This window comes from Candoia aspera, chromosome 4 (assembly GCF_035149785.1).
Source record: "Candoia aspera isolate rCanAsp1 chromosome 4, rCanAsp1.hap2, whole genome shotgun sequence".
NCBI lineage: Eukaryota > Metazoa > Chordata > Lepidosauria > Squamata > Boidae > Candoia > Candoia aspera.
This window is the reverse complement of record NC_086156.1, coordinates 65300709-65319814: the sequence shown is the minus strand read 5'-3', so window position 1 is coordinate 65319814 and position 19106 is coordinate 65300709. Positions and strand designations below refer to the sequence as shown.

The following is a 19106-nucleotide window of genomic DNA, read 5'->3' as shown; positions in this document are numbered from 1 at the left end:
CTTTATAGACTTTTTGCTGAAAATGGATAAAAATGAACTGCTGATTTTGGGATTTATTGACTAAAAAGGTTTGTTTATGGGAAGAGGGGAACTATGATATGCAGTGGGAGGGTGGAGATGGTGATTGCTGTGTTTGTTGCTTCTTTAGATATCTTTTTCTTGCTTTTTTATTATTCACATTTTTCTTTTACCCTTTTATAATCTCTTTTTCTATTCTATGTTTCGGTAGTTTTTTAAAGCTTTGTAAAATCTTCTTTTAATAAAAATTATTCATAAATGGTACCAATGGATGTTTAGTGCATATTCTTCAGCTCACATGTTTTTCCCTTTCCTCCCCTTTTCTGGTCAGCTAGTAATAGAAGGATGCATATAGAGAATAAAACAAAGAATAAAGATATTATATATATTTCATATCACACATGGAAGTGATCTAAGTGATCTCAAACTTGCTTGGGGCTAACTTCAGGAGAAATCCTCTAATCAGAGGGGTTTCTGCAGGCTCCATTTCAAATTTTGTCATTAAATTTCTTGCCAGAATTTTCCTATTGACTTCTCCTGAATCCTGTTGCTTAAGAGAATCTTTTTATAAATATCCAGGTTATTCTTTTGTTTGTCATTATTTTTCTCCTGGTAGATGAAGACAATATGGCTGTTGATACCTACTGTAGATTCTTCTAATTCCATGGCCATGACAGCTAGGGTTCACAACACAGTTGCAGTCGGCAAGTCCTGCTGATTCTTTTCAGACTGGCCAGAGTTTCACAGAAACAAAACGCCAAATAATATGCTTTTTACAAGTTTCTGTGTAAATGAAACCCAAAACAGTTTCAGCTGTTTCAGCTCTGGGAAACTGGGATTTAGTACCAGCCTCTTGGGCCTCAAAAGTCCGTATAACCACTAGATAGCAGAAAAGAGATAAAGAAAACTATAGGTAAAACCACATACAAATGGGGAAAAGTGATCTGAGGGGGTTAAGGGATGAAGTAGGTACAGTAGCTTAAGCCACTACAGAGTTTAAGGCAACCATTTCAGCCTTGAAATCATTTGAAACACAAAATAATGAACAAAAGAAAAAAAAATGTCCTGTTCTACTTGAGGGGCTTTGAAGGCTATGGATTACAAGCTCCAACAACTGAACGTGGTACATGGAGTAATTATCACCTTAAGTGAGGACCTCGTGGGTCATTAGGCAAGAACGTGACATGATCACAACTTCTGACTTTGTGCTGGCTTCCCCATTAACTTCACTTGTGGGAAGCTGGCAGGGAAGGTCACAAATCGCTGTAATGCTATGACAATTGGAAATCCAAGCCAGTTTTAAAGTGCACGGATCACGATCACATGACCATAGGAGCACTACAATGGCTGGAACTCCGAGGAACAGTCATAAGTAATACTCGTTCAGTGCTGTTGCAAGTTCAAACACGCTGAATGAGTGGTTGTTAAATGAGGACCACCTGTATATAAATTTGTTTAATTAATAAATAAAAATCACACTAAGCCATAATGTTTTGTTTTTGTTTTTGTTTTTTGTTTTTACTTAGCAGATTGTTTGAACTGCCATTTATTTACAACAGTAACTTGGTCAGATAGGTTAGGCTGAGAGAGAGTGACTGGCCCAAAGTTACTCAGTCAGCTTCTGTGGCTGAGAGTAAGCCCTAGTTCTCCCCACTACCAAACCAACACCATAATCATTACACTACACTGACTCATTTTGACTCAGCAGAATTTCTCAACTATCCAGTGACTAGTTTTATGCAGTTAAAGTTCTCTTTGTTACTGACTGACATGGATAACTGGTCTGAAACTAACAAAATAAGTTTCAACAGAGATGAATGTACGGTTCTGCATTTAGGTAGGAAGAAATAGCTGTACAAATTCAAGATGGATGGTATGCAAAAAGGAGTATTTTGTAGACAGAAGTTGAACATGATTTAGAAGTGCTGTGAACCAACATTTAATGTGCACCGACCAAAGGACTAATGTAAGCATCATCTGCTATGCTGTATGATGTCTAATTCATGGGACATAATGTTTCTGTACTATCATGATTTTTTCAGATCTCCCCTGGAGCACTATATCTAATTCTGGGCACTGCAGTCTACAAATATGGGCAAACTAGAATGTATGGCCTGTACATCAAATCATATAAGGAAAGATCGAAAAGTTTACTTATGTTTAGCTAAAGAAAAGAACTATTAAGAAGAAATATGGTTGGGATGTTAAAATATTTATGATGATTTAACATTTTTTTATTAGAAGTGACCAAACCAATACATTTAAATCAGGAGAAACTGGATTTAGAATGGGAAAAACTTCCATTTTAGCCTGATCAAGGTTTAGTTCTTGATCAACTTAGTGACCCCTTTTAATTTTAGATTTGGTGGTTGTATGATTCTTGCTTGTAACAGCAAGAATCTGTTAATGTGTATTAAATCTAGCATTTTAAAAAAATCTTTATTTCCTTAGCACTGGGACAAATTATGCTGTATGTAGATGGAATGAATGGAGTAATAAATCACAATGAAACCATCCAGTGGCTGTATATACTCATTGGGTCTAAGGTAAGAAAAGTTCTTGGAGATTTTACCACAGATTTTCTTTTTAAAATAATTCTGGGCCATGTCAATAACTTTTAAGGATTTCAACTAGACCAATGTTTCCCAGCTAGAAGAAACATGCAGTGGGTATGCTGCTTTAGGAATTTCCCAATTTCTTAGCTACTGGAAACCACCTATGACACACTACATATCTTTATGTTGCTAACATGATTTGGGACTTGATACTTAAACTTACTTTCATACACTTATGTAAGTTCAAAGACCTTTTTCCAATAAATGATAACTAAGGAAGTGGCCTGCTTGGTTGTTTGTGGAATGCCATCTGCAGAGATACTTAGTACTCATACATAACATACCACTTTATATTTGTTTAAATTCCATTTTTATTTCTGCTACTTTAAAAATAATTGTGTGTTAAGTTAATTTTTAATGAAGGTTAGTTCTATCCTCTTTTATTTATTCTTTGTTTATGACTACTATTGTTTAGATTTTATCTTTCAAGCTATCTGGGAATTATTTTATATTTAAGGGGATGATGTAAGGAGAGGAAACAAAATTAGATTTCTTTCCATGAACAAGGCATGGAGAAAGCAACAACATGGACTATATTTGGATTTTCCACAAAGGTAGCATTTTCTCATTCCCCTCCTTAGCCTAATTTATATTTCCTACACTTCAACTTGCTTCTTTCTTTACATATTCTATACTTTTAAAAATTATGTATCAGTCCAAATACTGTCCTTATGAAAATACATCATTTTAAATCTATCTATCTATCTATCTATCTATCTATCTATCTATCTATCTATCTAAGAGAGAATTGTTGGAACATATGGCATATACCATTATAGAAAATACTCTATTTCTGTTAATGAATTGGCAATCAATCCCTTTTTCTTTATAAAGATCAACTTTAAAAACAAAATCACATTTATAGAGAAAAAAGGCAAAAAAGTAATTTAAAATAATAAATACAAAAAATAAATAATACAGTGTAGGATTTTTCAGTTTTTCAACAATTCTTCTTGTATGTTAATGACAACTGAGCATTTTTAAAAACTTTTTTGATACATATAGAAACTGGCCACCAGTAATAAATTCACATATTCTGCTTTTTACTTACCTCGATACGGGTATATTAAATCATTTGGAAGCTCTGTATAGAATGGACGGCAAGGAAGTAAATGGTCTCCTGTTCCTATTTCCTGTAATCTACATGGATATATTTACTCTGCTTTTGGGATTTTGGTAATTTGTTTTTGTGGGTGGGTTGTCCAATTTTATTCCAAGGCTTGAGGCAGTTCACTAAAAATGGGAAAAATCATTGCATAAAATCAGAAGCCATTGGTAATTTAATGCCTAATAGACAACCCACACCTATTAGGCCTGAAAAGCTTGATAGAACAGCCATGTTTTTAGAAGTATCTAAAATGCTAGGTGGTTCTATACCTTGAGAGGCAAGATGATCCTCAATGCAGGAGACAGCCACAAAGAAGGCACATTGCTGGGCCTTTACTCCCTTTACTTCATGTGAGGTGTGGATCCTCAATAAACTCTTCATGCAAGAACATATGAGGTGGGACACATCCTTTTTGGAGAGGTGATCCTATGGGTTCCAAGAGCTAAGCCACATAGGGTTCTAAAGGTGATAATCAGCACTTTGCTTAAGTAGTAACTCAGCTTTGATGTTACATGATTCAATATGCTACCACAGGTTAGCAGACAAGCCACTACACTTTGGACTAATTGAAGTTTATAAGTCATCTTGAGCGGCAACCCTATGTTTTTATTGTGAACCGCCCAGAGTCCCTCCTTGTTGGGGAGATGGGTGGTGATAAATTTGATAAATAAATAAAATAAATACAGCATATTGCAATACTCAAACAATGACAATGAGCCATAGTTGTCAGGGCTTTTCAATCTGTAGGTCCCCTGTTGCTACACCAGATGAAGTTTGCCAGGCAATAGCTTCCACCTTAAAGCTCTTAAGTTAATATTTTCAAGGTTTCAAACCAAAGCCAGCAAAAATTGTGCCAATGAAAACCAGAAAATTCAGCAAATGTTGCTGTTCAGTTTTAGCAGTGTGATTAGGTATCCTTGAGAGGGCACAAAATGGGGTCTGCTTCCCCACCCCTAGCACAGAGCTTCTGGGTTTAGATTGCTACATTTATTTTTAATTAATTATTGCACTCTTTGTTTCATTTTATTTTTTATACCTTGAATGCAGCTACCCCTTAGCCTGCCATGCTCGGACACAGATCTGTGTTTCTACAAGGAGGGACTGTGGTTGGGAGGGAGCAGCCCTAGTCCTGAACCTTGCCCTGTCAGTCATGGCCTTGTTCCCTCACACTTTCAGGGCACCTCAAAATGGTGGTACTGGCAGCATTTACAAACTCAGTGCAGACAATGCCTGGGACTCAGCTCAGAAAGGAACAGGGTGTAAAGTGTGCCCACCTGGAGTTTCAGCAGTTCCACATTGCAACAGGCTTATCAGAGTCTCTTCTGCTTTGCTGTTCCTAGCTGTTCTTCACATAAGAAAGGTCCACCAGGTCCAGTGTCAATAGCAATCCCTTCATTGCGGCCTAGCAGGCCAAAGTGAAATGTAAAAAAGTAGCTCTCTTTTACGGTAAAGTTTTTTTTTATTTAACTAATAGATAAATTAAAAGACGTACTTGATAAAGTTGTGTTTAATAGAAAATCATTATTCTCTTCATTTTCTTCATTTTCATAGATCAGTGTATGAAAAGGTTGCAGCCTTTGGGCTAATGAACTAGTCTTCCTGCAGCCTTCTTAACTATTTTGAGATTGAGATCCCAGAAGTAGAAGAATCTATAAGATTCTTTCCTTTGAGGATACTGAATGGCAATCTGCCATTGTCTGCATATCTCCTAGCTCAGCCATGTGCTGAGTGGTTCCCTGCGTACAACTGGCAACTGAGATTTGAGATCAGGCAAAAAGACATTTAATCACAAGGCTGGTTTAACATTTCTGGAAACCTCTGTTTTATTTATATTTATATTTATAGGTGGTGGTATTGAACAGTGGTTATTCAACAGCCAGTTGTGATTGCAAAGACACCCTCCTATCCCTAATGGCTGCAGGCAATTCTGTGTGTAGGCACAGAGCAATGAAGGTGTTGCTCTGTCATTTTCACTTCCTCCATTCCCTATCTGTGTGCAGAGGTTGCACACAGTTTCTGAACTTGAACAAGGAAATAAAAGACAATTAGACTTACCACCACACAGAAAAAAGCAGGGGGGAAAAACAACTATATTGCAATTCTAGGTTGGAACATGCATCTTCTTCTACCAAGATAGAATTCTCTAGAAACAGATGTTCTCTCAATTTCAATCTTCCTGAATTTCCCTTTGGCCTGGAAATTCCAAACATTAATCTGAGGCTAGAGGGGAACAGTGGTAGCTGTGTTTTTCCCAGCTTCAGTTCACATCTTCTGGAGATCCTGCCCTGATTTAAAATGACCAAAGTTTTCTGTCTCCAGCAAAGGGAGGAGCTGGGTTAAACTGACAGTGTACACAATATAGAGCCATGCCCCAGTGAAGGGAATGTATACTGCAGGGAGTACTGTACTTTCCCAAGAAGCATCAGAAGGATTGAGGACAAATAAGCAGCAAAAGCAAAATAAAAGGCAATAGCAATTAAGCTGAGATTGTCAATTGATAGCACCCTTAAATCACTAGACAGGGAAACTATATTAGATTTCTCAGGCTAGAAAACAATATATAGTCTTTTGAGAAGATGAATTATAGCAAGGTGAATCATCCTTTCTTTTGATTGCATGGGATGTGAATGGAACTACCTAGCTGTTTCTGAGAATCTTCTTGCTAGTACTTTTATCCAACCAGTTATCATAGATAGTACGTTTTTTCTTCCTGAAATCAACATCATTGTTGATTTGATCCTGTTGATCATTGTTGAGCCTGAAATCAACATCATTGTTGATTTCAACAGCGAAAACAAAAGGAATCTGCCACTGTTTTGATTTCTTCAGCATTTTAGGGAGAAAAAAGGATTTTATAATGTATGCAATATGCTGAAAATTCAATGTAACAAATAATTGCTATTAAGAAAAAAGACTATTTAGAAGTGACTTTACTCAATTTTTATTATGGTTGGTTGGAAATTGTAATGAACGGAGCATTTCAGATGCTTTCTGTATCCCTTTTAATTCTCTTAATATAATATATAATTTTATTTGAGAACTTGAGAAGCTGCAAGATTATATTCCCCTTTAGAAAGAGGAATGATTGAACAACTGTTCATTAGTTTAACACTTAATATAATACAGTCAAGTCATTGCAGTCAGGCTCTAGCTTGCAATGACACTCTGCACCCTTGGACAAGGAGGGTAGAAAATTAGGTAGTCTCAAATACAAGTTATCCTGTCTGGTGTTCACTCCCTCTGTATTGACAACTATCAAGCATGTATGGTAAAATACCATTATTCCTATCCTGTTTGCCAGAGGATATGGGTTTTCAAACACAAATTGCAAAATACAGCATGTCCTGCAAGTGGCTCAGTAGTGAAAGTTGTGGTATCTTCCATTATCCTATGCCATCGTGGCCTTGCTCCACTGCACTGGACTGACACTGGAGGCTAGTGCTAGAATTGGGAAATCTTTTGTACTGGGATCTCTGTTTCTTTATATAGAGAGAGTATTTCAGGATCACAACACCATGTGACTCATTTATTTCTGGATGAACCTCTGATATGATTGCCCAGAGTCGGTTTGATTCTTGAGCCCAAACAAATTGCTTGCCATGGATTACATAAATTAATGGTTCTGACTCAGGATAAGGAAGTTTCATATGTTTTGGGAGGGTGGAAGGAGAGTTAGCTTTACAGCACATGCTTTAACAGTCTCAGGTCTCAATTATAGTATCGGTAATTAAAGGTGCTCAGATAGCATGATTAAAAAGAGCTATGGACTAGGCTAGACTAACCAGTTCCATCTGTGCATGTGTTAGGGATATACTTGTTGCTTTACTTTGGCATTTAATTTTGAAGATAAGGCATACTTTGAATCGATCAGTACTTACGAGATAGCAATGTTGCTTTTGCCCACTGATTTATTTCCACATAGAATCAGCTTGCATTCCAGTAAAAGAAGACAACCATGCCTGCAAATTTTACAACCTGATTTATGACCAGCTCTCTCTTCCCTTGCAGTTTCGCCTCGTTGTAAAGACAGCACTGAAATTGCTCCTTGTTTTTGTGGAGTACACTGAATCCAATTCATCACTTCTTATTGAAGCAGTGGCTATTGTAGATGAAAAGAGGGGTGAGTCACTATTATGCTTCTAGAAAGGAGGGAACTAATTGTGGATTATTCTATTTGCTAAAAGAAACATGTACTACAAAAAATAATCTGGGGGTCATTTGATACTTCCCTTGGGTTATACTCAGGAACAGAAGCCCAAAAATGAAACAAACATTTAAAATTCTTTCATAAATTATACATTCACATTCAATCCCAAACCCAAATGTTTATAGAGATGGTTGACCATTGCCATTTGGGTTGTTGAAATGGGTGTTCAAAATGGAGGATAGACTGTGAGGGTTGCAAAAATATGTGAATATTTTGTTGAGGCAAAAGAGCATAGCCATAGTCTTCAGTATATGTATGCTATACAGCATTGATTGAATCTCTTCTTGACAATTGTAACGTCATCAGACTTCTGCAAAAGGGGTTACTTAGGCATGTTATAAACAACAGTGAACCAGTGTCCTGGATGACTGAAAGGATTGCCAGGTGGGTCAAAGATTAGTATCAGAAAACAATTGTTAGACTATTTTTCAGGTTCTACATAGAACTGTTTAGATATCATGTTTGAATTAATTTACTGTTTTAGAAATTTGGCATACCTCTACAGAGACTTGTTTAATTTCACAGTTTCATCAGGACTGAGTCTGTTTTCTGACTGCACAGGTTCATTTGAGTATGAAGTAAAGGTAGATTTTTCATTTGCCTTACTCCACTTCCTATCTCTTGGACTCAAGGCAGCTGCTACTCTCCTTCATTCCTATAATGTTGGCATCATATTCCTGGTGTTGGTCTGTAGGGATTATCTAGAATGCATTTTTCCCACTCCAGCCAACATAGTAACATACAATCATGGTTAAAGTTATCAAGAAAATTGTAAATATGCTGATATACTATCATTTCACCTTCAGGGGTTATAAGAGATTTCTAAATGCAATAGAGGAATGGCATCTTTAGAACCAGGAATTTCCCCTAAGAGGGACTTAGGGTTTTTTTTCCAAATGACCAAACAAATGCAAACAATTTATAGTAAAGGCATGGATAGTGCACTGGGGAAATAGGTATTTTATTTCCATTCTGTATGGAATGGGTGCCAGGATTCTTTAAAAATCTTTTGAAATTCAAAAGATACATTAATTGAATGCTTTTTCACTTTTTTATTGGTCAGTTTGAGGATTATCTCTTGGTGTTCTGTATGTGTTCTCAATGTTTCAAAGTCTGTAAAAACGAGGACAGTTACATGGTGCCTTCAAACTACTTTGTGATAGATTGGGGAATGGACAGTACTGTGTGGAAACAATATGTTTTTCTTTAGTTGCTAATTAAATTAAATTTTAATTAAATTAAAACTTTTGTAGTAGTTAAACAGAGCCAGTTTGGTGTAGTGGATAAGGCACTGGGCTAGAAACTGGGAGATTGTGAGTTCTAGTTCTGCGTTACGCACAAAGCCAGCTTTGTAACCTTGGGCCATTCACTCTCTCTCAGCCCTAGGAAGGAGGCAGTGGAAAACCTCTTCTGAAACCCTGCCAAGAAAACTGCAGGAACTAATCCAGGCAGTTGCCAGGTGTCAACACTGACTCAAAGGCACACAAAAAAAGTTAAAACTAAGTTTGATTTATTCCAGAGCAATTGACAATTGATTCAGCTTAATCATTTTTTGAATTTAGAATCTTTGACCCTGAAGCTATTGCTACCTCTGAAAGTTTCTATTTGTTAAAGGTCTTGAAAGAATTAAATGAGGCTTCCAAGTTAATAACTTACCTTTATGCAAAGTTGAAGAAAGCAGGTGAAACTGGTATTATTTATGTGATCTTTGAAATAGCAATTCGAATGTATTGCTGTTTTAAGTATCAGATTATATTAAAACTGTGAAACTAGATCATACCTAACAGAAAAATGTGTACTGCATATATTGGACTCCTCAAAATAATTGAATATTGTAAGGATCATTTAAAATCACCAACTTGTTTGAGAATATTGGAAAAATAAAGCTACACCTAATCTGCATCAGTGAATTGCAGATACCCATGTTAGTCAATATTTGAATTAGTTTTTTTCAGTAAAGTAGCAAGGAACAACATTTGAATATTTTGTTCAGTGGGGGAAGGGGAGGTTTTCCCCAGACACGATTTCTTTGTTGATATAAAACAATATCATGGGGATTTAAGGTAAGAAAAAGCTATGTGCTGAGGGTTTTTCTGGGAAAGGTGCTGAGTTCCGTCCTATATTGGTTCATATAGGGACTTAGGGGAACAGTGGCATAAGAGATGGAACATTTCCTTCAACTCATACCTGATATGTTCAGTGGATGGGCTGGGTGTTATTGTTCACAACATTCTGTGGAGTTAAATTATTGTCTTTCTGTTTTCCTTGGGTGAGTGTTGATGGATATGTGGCATAGATGAGAAGTGCCTAGAGTGGAGAAGCAGAGAGAAGAGAGTGGGGCACCCTAATTTAAAGGATATATCACATTCAGGTGGTGAGAATATTAGAAGGAACTGGAAGAGAGGGATTTGAGAGGTATAGGTGGAAGGACAGATCTGAAAGAAGTTCAGGAATACCCATATTTATACAAACTAAATATACCAGAAATAGGGAATCAGGTCTCTTTTCTTGTTAGAGTTTATTTGGAAGTCTACTTGAATATACAAGAGCTGATTATATATTACAACCACCCTTGGCAACTTCTCTCACCTAACCTTGTAACAACTGGAGAAATGCCTCACATGCACGTAATTGATGACTTTTCCTCCTGATATTTTTGAATATAATACAGTAGAGAAATTTTCAATTTCATTATGGAAGAAGAGACCTTGCCTTTAGAATAGGTTACAGCTTAAGCTCATATTCTTTTGAGAGGGACAGAGCAACTAGTTTCTAATTTTATCTCTGTCTCCATCTCTATCTTTAACTGGGAGTAAAACATAGCAGTAGTGCTGTTTGTAAATTTCTGTTTTCTCCACACAATCCTCTGTCATCTAATCAGTCACCAGTGAAAGTGCTGCTTTTGTTACTATTACTCCTTTTTGTCACCCCTTGATAGCTCACCCTTCGTCCTCTTTCCTTCTATGTAGAAGAAAGTACAAGTATGCAGACTGCATTTCCTTCTCACTCCCATAACCATGATTTGTTGGTTTGAGGCCAAGGAAGAAGACAGCTGAGCAAGCAGGCTCACAGGAAAAAGTAGAAGCAATACATTATGGACTTTAGTACTAAGCATGTTGAACTCAACCATGTCAGATGGTTTTACTTCCAGAAAGAATATATCAAATTGGACTGTTTTAAGTGTTAATCCATTATATGCTTTATGTACTAAGTTAAAAAAAAATAACTAACAGTAGTAAACCCTACTTATTTAATGCATCTTTGTAATACTAATATTTCTTTCTTCAGGTCTCAAGCCATGGTCCAATTTCATGGAGATTTTGGAGGAAAAGGATGGAGTTGATACAGAATTACTAGTTTATGCAATGACATTAATAAACAAGGTTTGTTTTTATTTGACATGCATGTGTTCAAAAATACTCAAAGAGTTTTCTATGATTTAAATTTCTAATTAGAAAGCTAGCTTAAAGTAAATAGGTAAGTGTGTTTTTTTTAATGTTTGCTTCCTTTGGTAATCCATCAAGGCTCTTTCAGACTCCATATTATACACTGTTATCTCCCATGATGCACTGAGTGTCAATTAATAAACATGGGCAACTCAGCAGAATTCCCACCACATGGTTTTAGTCAAGCTGGAATGTATTTCTGACTGCACTGATGGAGAAGTCTGCTGATTTTGATCTGTATTATTTTCACGTGTTTTATCACCCTGTTTTTATTAAATATGGTAAAGAATATCCCCCTTTTAAAGTTAATATGTGTGGTGTCCTTGGTGCTCTCTGAGCCTTGTTGTTTTCTTGCAGACGTTTCATTGCCAGACTAGGCAACATCCTCAATGTGAACAGGGAGAGGGCCTTGCTCTCTGTTTATATATAGTGGCTTGCCCTGCTTGTGTTGGTGAGGGTGTTGTTCTCTCCTTGGGAGTTCCTTGATTGGGCTGTTGTTTGCTGCTTGGTTGATTGCCTGAGTTATTAGTTCCTTGATTAGGGTGTATTGTGCTGTTTGATGGTTCATCTGGTGTTAATCCTAGTGTTGATTTTTGCATATCTGGGTGTTGATTGCTGGCGAAGAGATGTGCTGGTCTTTTGGCTTTTCTATTGTCTCTTTTGAATGGTATGTAAATCTTGTTTACTTCTATGTGTCTGTTGATGGCTGCTTTGTCTGAATGCCAGGCTTCCAGGAATTTTCTGGCGTTTTTGGATTTGGCTTGGTCTAGGATGCTCACAGTTTCCCAGTTGAAAGTATGATTTGTCCATGTGTTGTGAGATTAAGGAGTTCTCATTGTGTCTTCTGACTGCTAGTTGGTGGATGCACTCTGCTAGTCTTCTGCCTGTCTGTCCTACATAGTGGCTGTTACAGTCTTTGCACTGTATGTTGTAAATAACTCCTGTTTTTTCTTCTTGGGCTATTGGGTCTTTTGGGTTACTTAATATGTTTTGAAGAGTTTTAGTTGGTTTATGTGCTACGGTGATGCCATGCGGTTATAACAGTCTGTTGGTAGTTTCTGAGATGTTTCTGATGTATGGCAGTGTTATCCTTTTCATAGCTGTTGGTTGGGTTGTAGTGGGTTGGGTGGTGAGGCAGTTTTTTGATGAAGTTGAGCGGGTATCCATTTTGCTGCAAGATGCTGTACAGATGATCTGTTTCCTTTTTCTGGTGTTCTGGGTTGCTGCAATGTGTAAGTGCTCATCTGAATAATGTTCTTACACAGCTTCTCTTGTGGGAGGTTGGATTGTTATTTTGGTAATGGAACACTTGGTTGGTGTGGGTAGCTTTCCTGTAGACTTGTGTTTCTAACTTGCCATCATTTCCTCTACTGATGAGGATGTCCAGGAATGGTAGTGAGTTGTTGTTTTCTTCCTCCCTTGTGAATTTTATTCCATTAAAGATGTTGTTGATGGTTTCGTGAGTTTCTTCCAGTTGTTTCTTTTGTATTATGATGAAAGTGTCATCCATGTACCGGATCCATACTTTGGGTTGTGTGTGTGGGAGTGTTATCTTTTCCAGATGCTGCATTACAATCTCTGCTATAAGTCCTGAAATAGGTGATCCCATGGGTGTTCCTTTGATCTGTTGGTATATTTGTCCATCAAACTGAAAGTAGGTCGTAAGGCAGAGGTTAATGAGGTTCATTATCCTGGGTATTCCTATTTTGGTGTATTTGGCTAGGTCAGGTGTGTTGCACAGAACTGCGGCCATGGATTCTTTCACTAGTGCTGAGTCTATGGATGTGAAGAGCGCTGTAACGTCAAATGACACCACGATCTCATCTTCTATTTTTAGTTTTTTTATTTTCTGGAGGCACTGTAATGGGGAGTTGATAGAATATTCACTCTCCTCTTGAGATGCCTAAGTTTCTTTGTCAGCTCTTTAGCTATGTTGTATGTGGGAGTCCCTGGTAATGATACAGTTGGCCGAAGTGGTATGCCAGGCTTGTGTATTTTGGGACGTCCTTGGAAGCGTGGGAGGATGGGTCCACTGCTGTTCATCTGCCTCTGTTCTTCTTGTGTAATTTGACCTTTCTTGGTGAGGTTATTGAGAATTCTTTCTTTGTAGGCATTATATTACAAATATTTATTATTATTATTATTATTATTATTATTATTATTATTATTATTGTACTGCACAGTAAACTGATAGCATGTAAGTAGAGGTGTAAGTCCTACTGAATGAGTTTATTTCTGAGCAAGACTGAACTGAAACATGGCTGGTTTCTAAAGTGCCCCACGACTCTCCCCACTTCACATATGTTTGCCAGAGAACTTGCTGAAAAAGTAAAGGAGAAAGCTCCTTAAGACATCATAGACGGTTTGTTTGTTTGATTATTCAATTTATATGGCCACACATCTCAACAAGTGACTCTGGGGAGCAAACTGAATTTAAAATAAAGTAAAATCAATTACAAAAATTACAAAATTAAAATACATGGCAGCTGAGAAACATCATAACCCAAATCACTAATATAACCAAGAAATGGGTCCCTGCACACACTCAGGGCACCAGGCCTGCATACAAAACCAGGTCTTTAGGCCTTTATGAAAGGCCAGCAGGGTTGGGGCCAACCTGATCTCTGGAGGGAGAATGTTCCATAAGGCGGGCCCTACAACAGAAAAGGCACATCTTCTAGGCCCTGCCAAACCAGCATTGTTTAGCCGATGAGACCCAAAGCATGCCCATCCTGCCTGACCAGATTGGATGGCTAGAAAAAACTGGGGAGAGATGGTACCTCAAGCAACCTGGTCCCAAGCCATGAAGGGCTTTAAAGGTGTCAACCAGCACCCTGAATTGCACCTGGGAGTACACTGGCAATTTTCAATAGTACCATGTCAAACTAGCCACTGGACTGCAAGTTTGAAAAATGAAGCTAACCCTTGATGTATGAGGGTTCCACTGTTTCCTTTTCTTCTTTCCCCTCTGGTTTGGCACTTCTTCATTTGACCAAGTGTGAATGATATTACTAACTTGCCATGGAACCCCAGGTGCCATCTCCAGTTCCCAGGGTAGGATGTAGAAAAGCCCAGGAAGAGGGCAGCCAGTAGATCAGCTGCATGCACAAAGGAGGTGAGGTAGATGGAGAACCAAACCAGAGACATGGTACAGTAGCTCCCCAACCTGATATAGCCATGGTATTTTGTAAAGGACATATGAGACTTGGGGTGTGCATGCATGCACATGTAGGGGGAATGCAGCAAGTTTTAAGCACTTGCCTTGTATCCCAGCTAGACTGCTTCTGCATATCACCAATGGTATGTATACCAACAGTTGAAAAATATTGGCTCAATATAGTAGATCTCATTATAGCAACAGCAAAGGTTATAGACGATAATACCAGTTACATTTTGGTCACCCACTGAGGGCCACAGGAAGACAGGAAGCTCTGGTTTGGGCTGGTCCATGAAGTCACGAAGCAACTGAACGAATAAACAACAAACAACTGAGGGCCACATCTGCCATTGATTACATCTTCACTCATTTTAAATTTGAATATGAATATTTTTTATTATGGTTACTGACCAGAATTGCGAATAAAAACACATTAAAAATTAAAGTAAAAATGAAACAATAAAATAATACAATTGGTGGTAGGTTCGTCAGTGGATAATAAAAGTCTGCCTAATTTTACAGGCAGTATAACAAAATTTAGCTACATTCAAGGAGAATGAATCATACTGATCTGATAACAATAACTGTACATAAAAAAGATCACAATTTCCCAGGTGTTTTACCAGGTAAGGAGTTATAAGGTTGGTCCTTGAGTGCTTATAGAGGTATACATAGGATAGAGGTACAGTATAACAGGACATGAGCTGTAGTTTCAACAGCCCCTTGTCCACAGGGGCACCATCTCAGCCCATAGGGGATTTTTTTGTATCAGCCCTCCAAAACCGCTGTGGGGAGAGTGTTGAAGCATGCTAAAGTTAGTGCTCTTTGGAATTTGGAAACAGTTACGTGGTGTAAGTATCTCACTGGTTTATAAAAAGGGGCTTGGCTGCTCAGAAAAAAATGTTCTTAAGTAGAACAGACTGATCCTGTTGGGCTTCCAGGTCTTTGATAGGTTGTTTAAATGCAATGAGTCAGGAATGCCTCCCTAGAAAAGCCAAGATGTTGAAGTTTTGTGAAATTGTGTTGAACCATATTGATTTCCATACTGATCTCCTCAATAAGGAAATTACTCAAGCCTGTGGGAAAGAACAGTAAATTCAACCATTGTGCTATGATACAGGTCCATGCACCTGTTTTGACTTTAGATTGCCCTGCCTCCCTCCTTAATACCACATTTGGAAAGCAAGAAGCTACCTGGAATATAGCTGTTAGGAATTTAGATTGGACCCTTTCAAGAGGAGTAAAGGAAGTATAAGGTTCTAGCTGGGTACCAAAAAGTAGTTGTGCATGAGCCTTAGTTGAATATAGCTTCAGTGCTCCTGCAATATGCTGTGTTCCTCTGGTGAAATGAAAAGATTGGATTGCGGTCATGTTTTTTGAGCATTTTGTATGACATAATTTTGGTGTGCACTGTGTTTGGTGGAGCTATGGAAAACCATGCCCAAATATTTAAAAGATTTCAGTTGTTCAATGCTCTGGCCATTTATCCTCCAGGCATGCAGTTTAGGTCTCTTTGCAAAGATCAGGATCTTAGCTCTACTATAGTTGATTTCAAGTGCTTCCTCAGAGCAATAATTGGCCAGAGCATTCAGAGCTCATTTAAGTCCAATTAATATTTGTGATAGGAGTACTATATCTGCATACAACAAAATTGCAATATGTCTATTTGCTATTTTGGGGTGGTGGGGTGATGTTCTAATTGATTTATTTTGGCCACAAGTGGATTTATGTACAGATTGAACAGCAGGGGAGCTAAAATACATCCCTGCCTCACTCCTTTGTAAGTTGGAATCTCATTAGTGTGGTAGCCTTGCATACTGCATCGAACTTTGATTCTAGAATTCTTATAAAGATTATGCATAAGCAAGAAGTAACCCTCTATCAGTGGTAGTATTCATAAGATTAATCCATAGCTTGCTGTGGGAACTAGATCAAATGCAGGCCTAAAATCAATAAATGCAGTATATAATATTAAGCCTGTTTTAGATGTGTATTTTTTGGCCAGGTGTTGAAGTATACAGGTATGTCCACAGATAGAATGTCCGGTCCTGAAGCCCGCTTGCTTATCTGCCAGTATATGCTCTAGGTCAATCCAGTCAACTAATTTGTTGTATAAATGTCTGGCATAGAGCTTACTTATTATATTTAAAAGGCTAATAGGCCTATAATTAGCAGGCAGGCCTTGGGTGTCCTTTATATAAATGGGCACTATGAAGGCTAGGCCCCAGTCCTCTGGGACTTGCACAGTGCAATCACTATAAATAAACAGGGAAGCAAGAACTGGGGTCCACCATTCCAAATTATTGCATAATATTTCAAAAGTAATAAAATCATTGCCTTTACCAGGCTTTAGCTGATTTATGAGGATCTTTATTTCAGCACTTTTGATCGGAACCCAATTAGGGAGCATTAAGATCTAAGTCAAATTTAGGAGCCTCTTCTTGTGAATATAATGCTCTAAAGTGGTCCTCCTACACAATGCAGGTATAAGGTGAAGAAGTGAAAGGGGCCTGCCAGGTGGAAGGAAAGCTATCAGGTGCCAGAACAGAGTGGAGTTTCTGGCTTGAGATGCTGTTATCAATTGCTGCAAGGAAGCCCAAGTGTTTTGTAAAAGATGTTTGTATTGTTTCTTCAGGACCATAAAGTCCTGGATGGAATGCTCAGTTGGGTTCTCTTTATATAATTTGAATTTCCTAATCAGTTTACTTTTGGACTCACAACATTCCATGTCAAACCAAGGCTGAGAAGGATAAGCCTTACCCCCATGTTTTTCTCTCTTCCTCAATATCTGGGTGGAGAGCACTGGGTGGACTAACTGAATCAGTTGAGTGAATGTCTGCAGAAGGGAATGTAGTAGAATGGAATTGCAATGCTGTTTCAGACAAAAGCAGCTGAGAAATTTGCTCATTGAGTTGCTGAGTCCATCTGGCATGGACCAGCCCTTGCTGTAGGTCCATTTCCAAAATTGGAATAGGTTCTGTTTCCAGAAAGCAATTGATGAATGCTTTTATAACTATGATACCTGGAAGTCACTATCATGTCAATTGTCTAGATAAAATTTTTGTACAAGAGTAATTAACTTCCATGAGATTAAAGTGTAATCAATCAGGGAAGGTCTTGAGGCAACCCAGTGGGAGAATTCACCAGGGAAATCACTACCGATAGATCCATTCAATAGATATAAATTTGGTTTGTTAATTATTTGTAATAAACACAGCCCCTTGTAATCCCCTTTTAAATCTTTAGATTACTGAATTGATAGAGGGGAGATTATAACTAGTTCTGGAGGGTATTGGTGGAACTGAGTAAAAAGTGCCTTATAATTTGCCCCACCCTTGCGTTTAGGTCACCAGAAACTATTACATAAGCAGATGTAGAAGTACAAAAGGGTACTTAGGTATGCTTTGAATTTGGTCCCTAAGCTGTTAAATCGGGATCTGTTTTGAGAAGGTGGAAGATAGACATTGACCAATAATCATAGAATATTACTAAATTTTAGCAGTACAGACATTGCATAGTGTTCCATTGGGTCTAACTGTATAATGTTTGAACTTAGCTTAGTTGAAATTTGTATACTTAAGCCATCACGCAATCTACCTTGTCCTGTTCCAGGAGCTGCTGCAAGTTAGAAAGACTTATACCCACTTATAAACAAGCTGTTATCTAGCCAGGTCTCTTGAAGTAGGAATATGTCAATTTCAGCAACATAATCCATGAAAGCAGAGTCTTTGGATTTAGCATTCCAGCCTGCAATATTCCATTAAAGAATTGTTAGAGATATCTAAATGTCAATCTGAGTTCCCAGTAGTGGTCATTGTAAGAGGCAGATCCTCAAGAATGGTGGGAACATAAGTTGGCACATTCTGTATGGTTTTAAGATCAGCTGTTGGGAGAAATGGGTGTATTTTGGGTATCAGAGAAAATGGTATCAGTATCAGAAGAGTCAATTCCAAGGATGGCATGAGACCCAAAGCCAGACTTATGTCTCTGAGTGGTGCTAATCGCTGGAATAACAGTTCTTCTCCCTTTTCAGTTTGATCTTCAGCATCCCCATCTAGCCCCACAATGCTTTATAAGTATTTTCAGGGGGATACAATTAGGGAGGGTATTGGTGTTAAAAGCATGTCTGGATCTGATGAAGGCAAGAAATGAGCCTTTTTCTCAGGGTCTGTATACTTCAGATTCTCTAGCTGATGTAGCATTTTGTCAAGCTGCAGACTGTTGGGGACTGGATTAGACATTAGAGGTGTTCCTTTGGTGGTCTGTATGCCTGGGCTTTTTGTGGCTGTGGCAGCATTAGCAATTTGCTAATTAAATTTATTGCCACAGTCCTGAGTACATGGTAGGACCAGATTAATTGATGGTTTCACTGTGGAGCATGTTGTCACCAATGTTTCTCTTAATTCATCCAATCTCTGTATAGTGTCTGCTTGCTCTGAATCTGGCAATGCACCAAATGAGTCAAATCAACTTTACTTCCACTGAGTCCTTGGCAGACTCTCTAGCTGTAGATAATGCAGTTTGTTGATTACATCTTCACTCATTTTGAACTTTC

General features: G+C 38.0%; 1 protein-coding gene across 1 annotated transcript in view; it reads left to right on the top strand.

Moving 5' to 3' along the window:
• FHOD3 (formin homology 2 domain containing 3) overlaps positions 1-19106 on the top strand; it is a 311906-nt gene that overhangs the window by 156235 nt on the left and 136565 nt on the right. The window contains exons 6-8 of the mRNA XM_063300332.1: positions 2470-2564; positions 7750-7861; positions 11237-11331. Coding sequence (XP_063156402.1) covers positions 2470-2564; positions 7750-7861; positions 11237-11331 — 302 coding nt within the window. The remainder of the gene's footprint in view (positions 1-2469; positions 2565-7749; positions 7862-11236; positions 11332-19106) is intronic.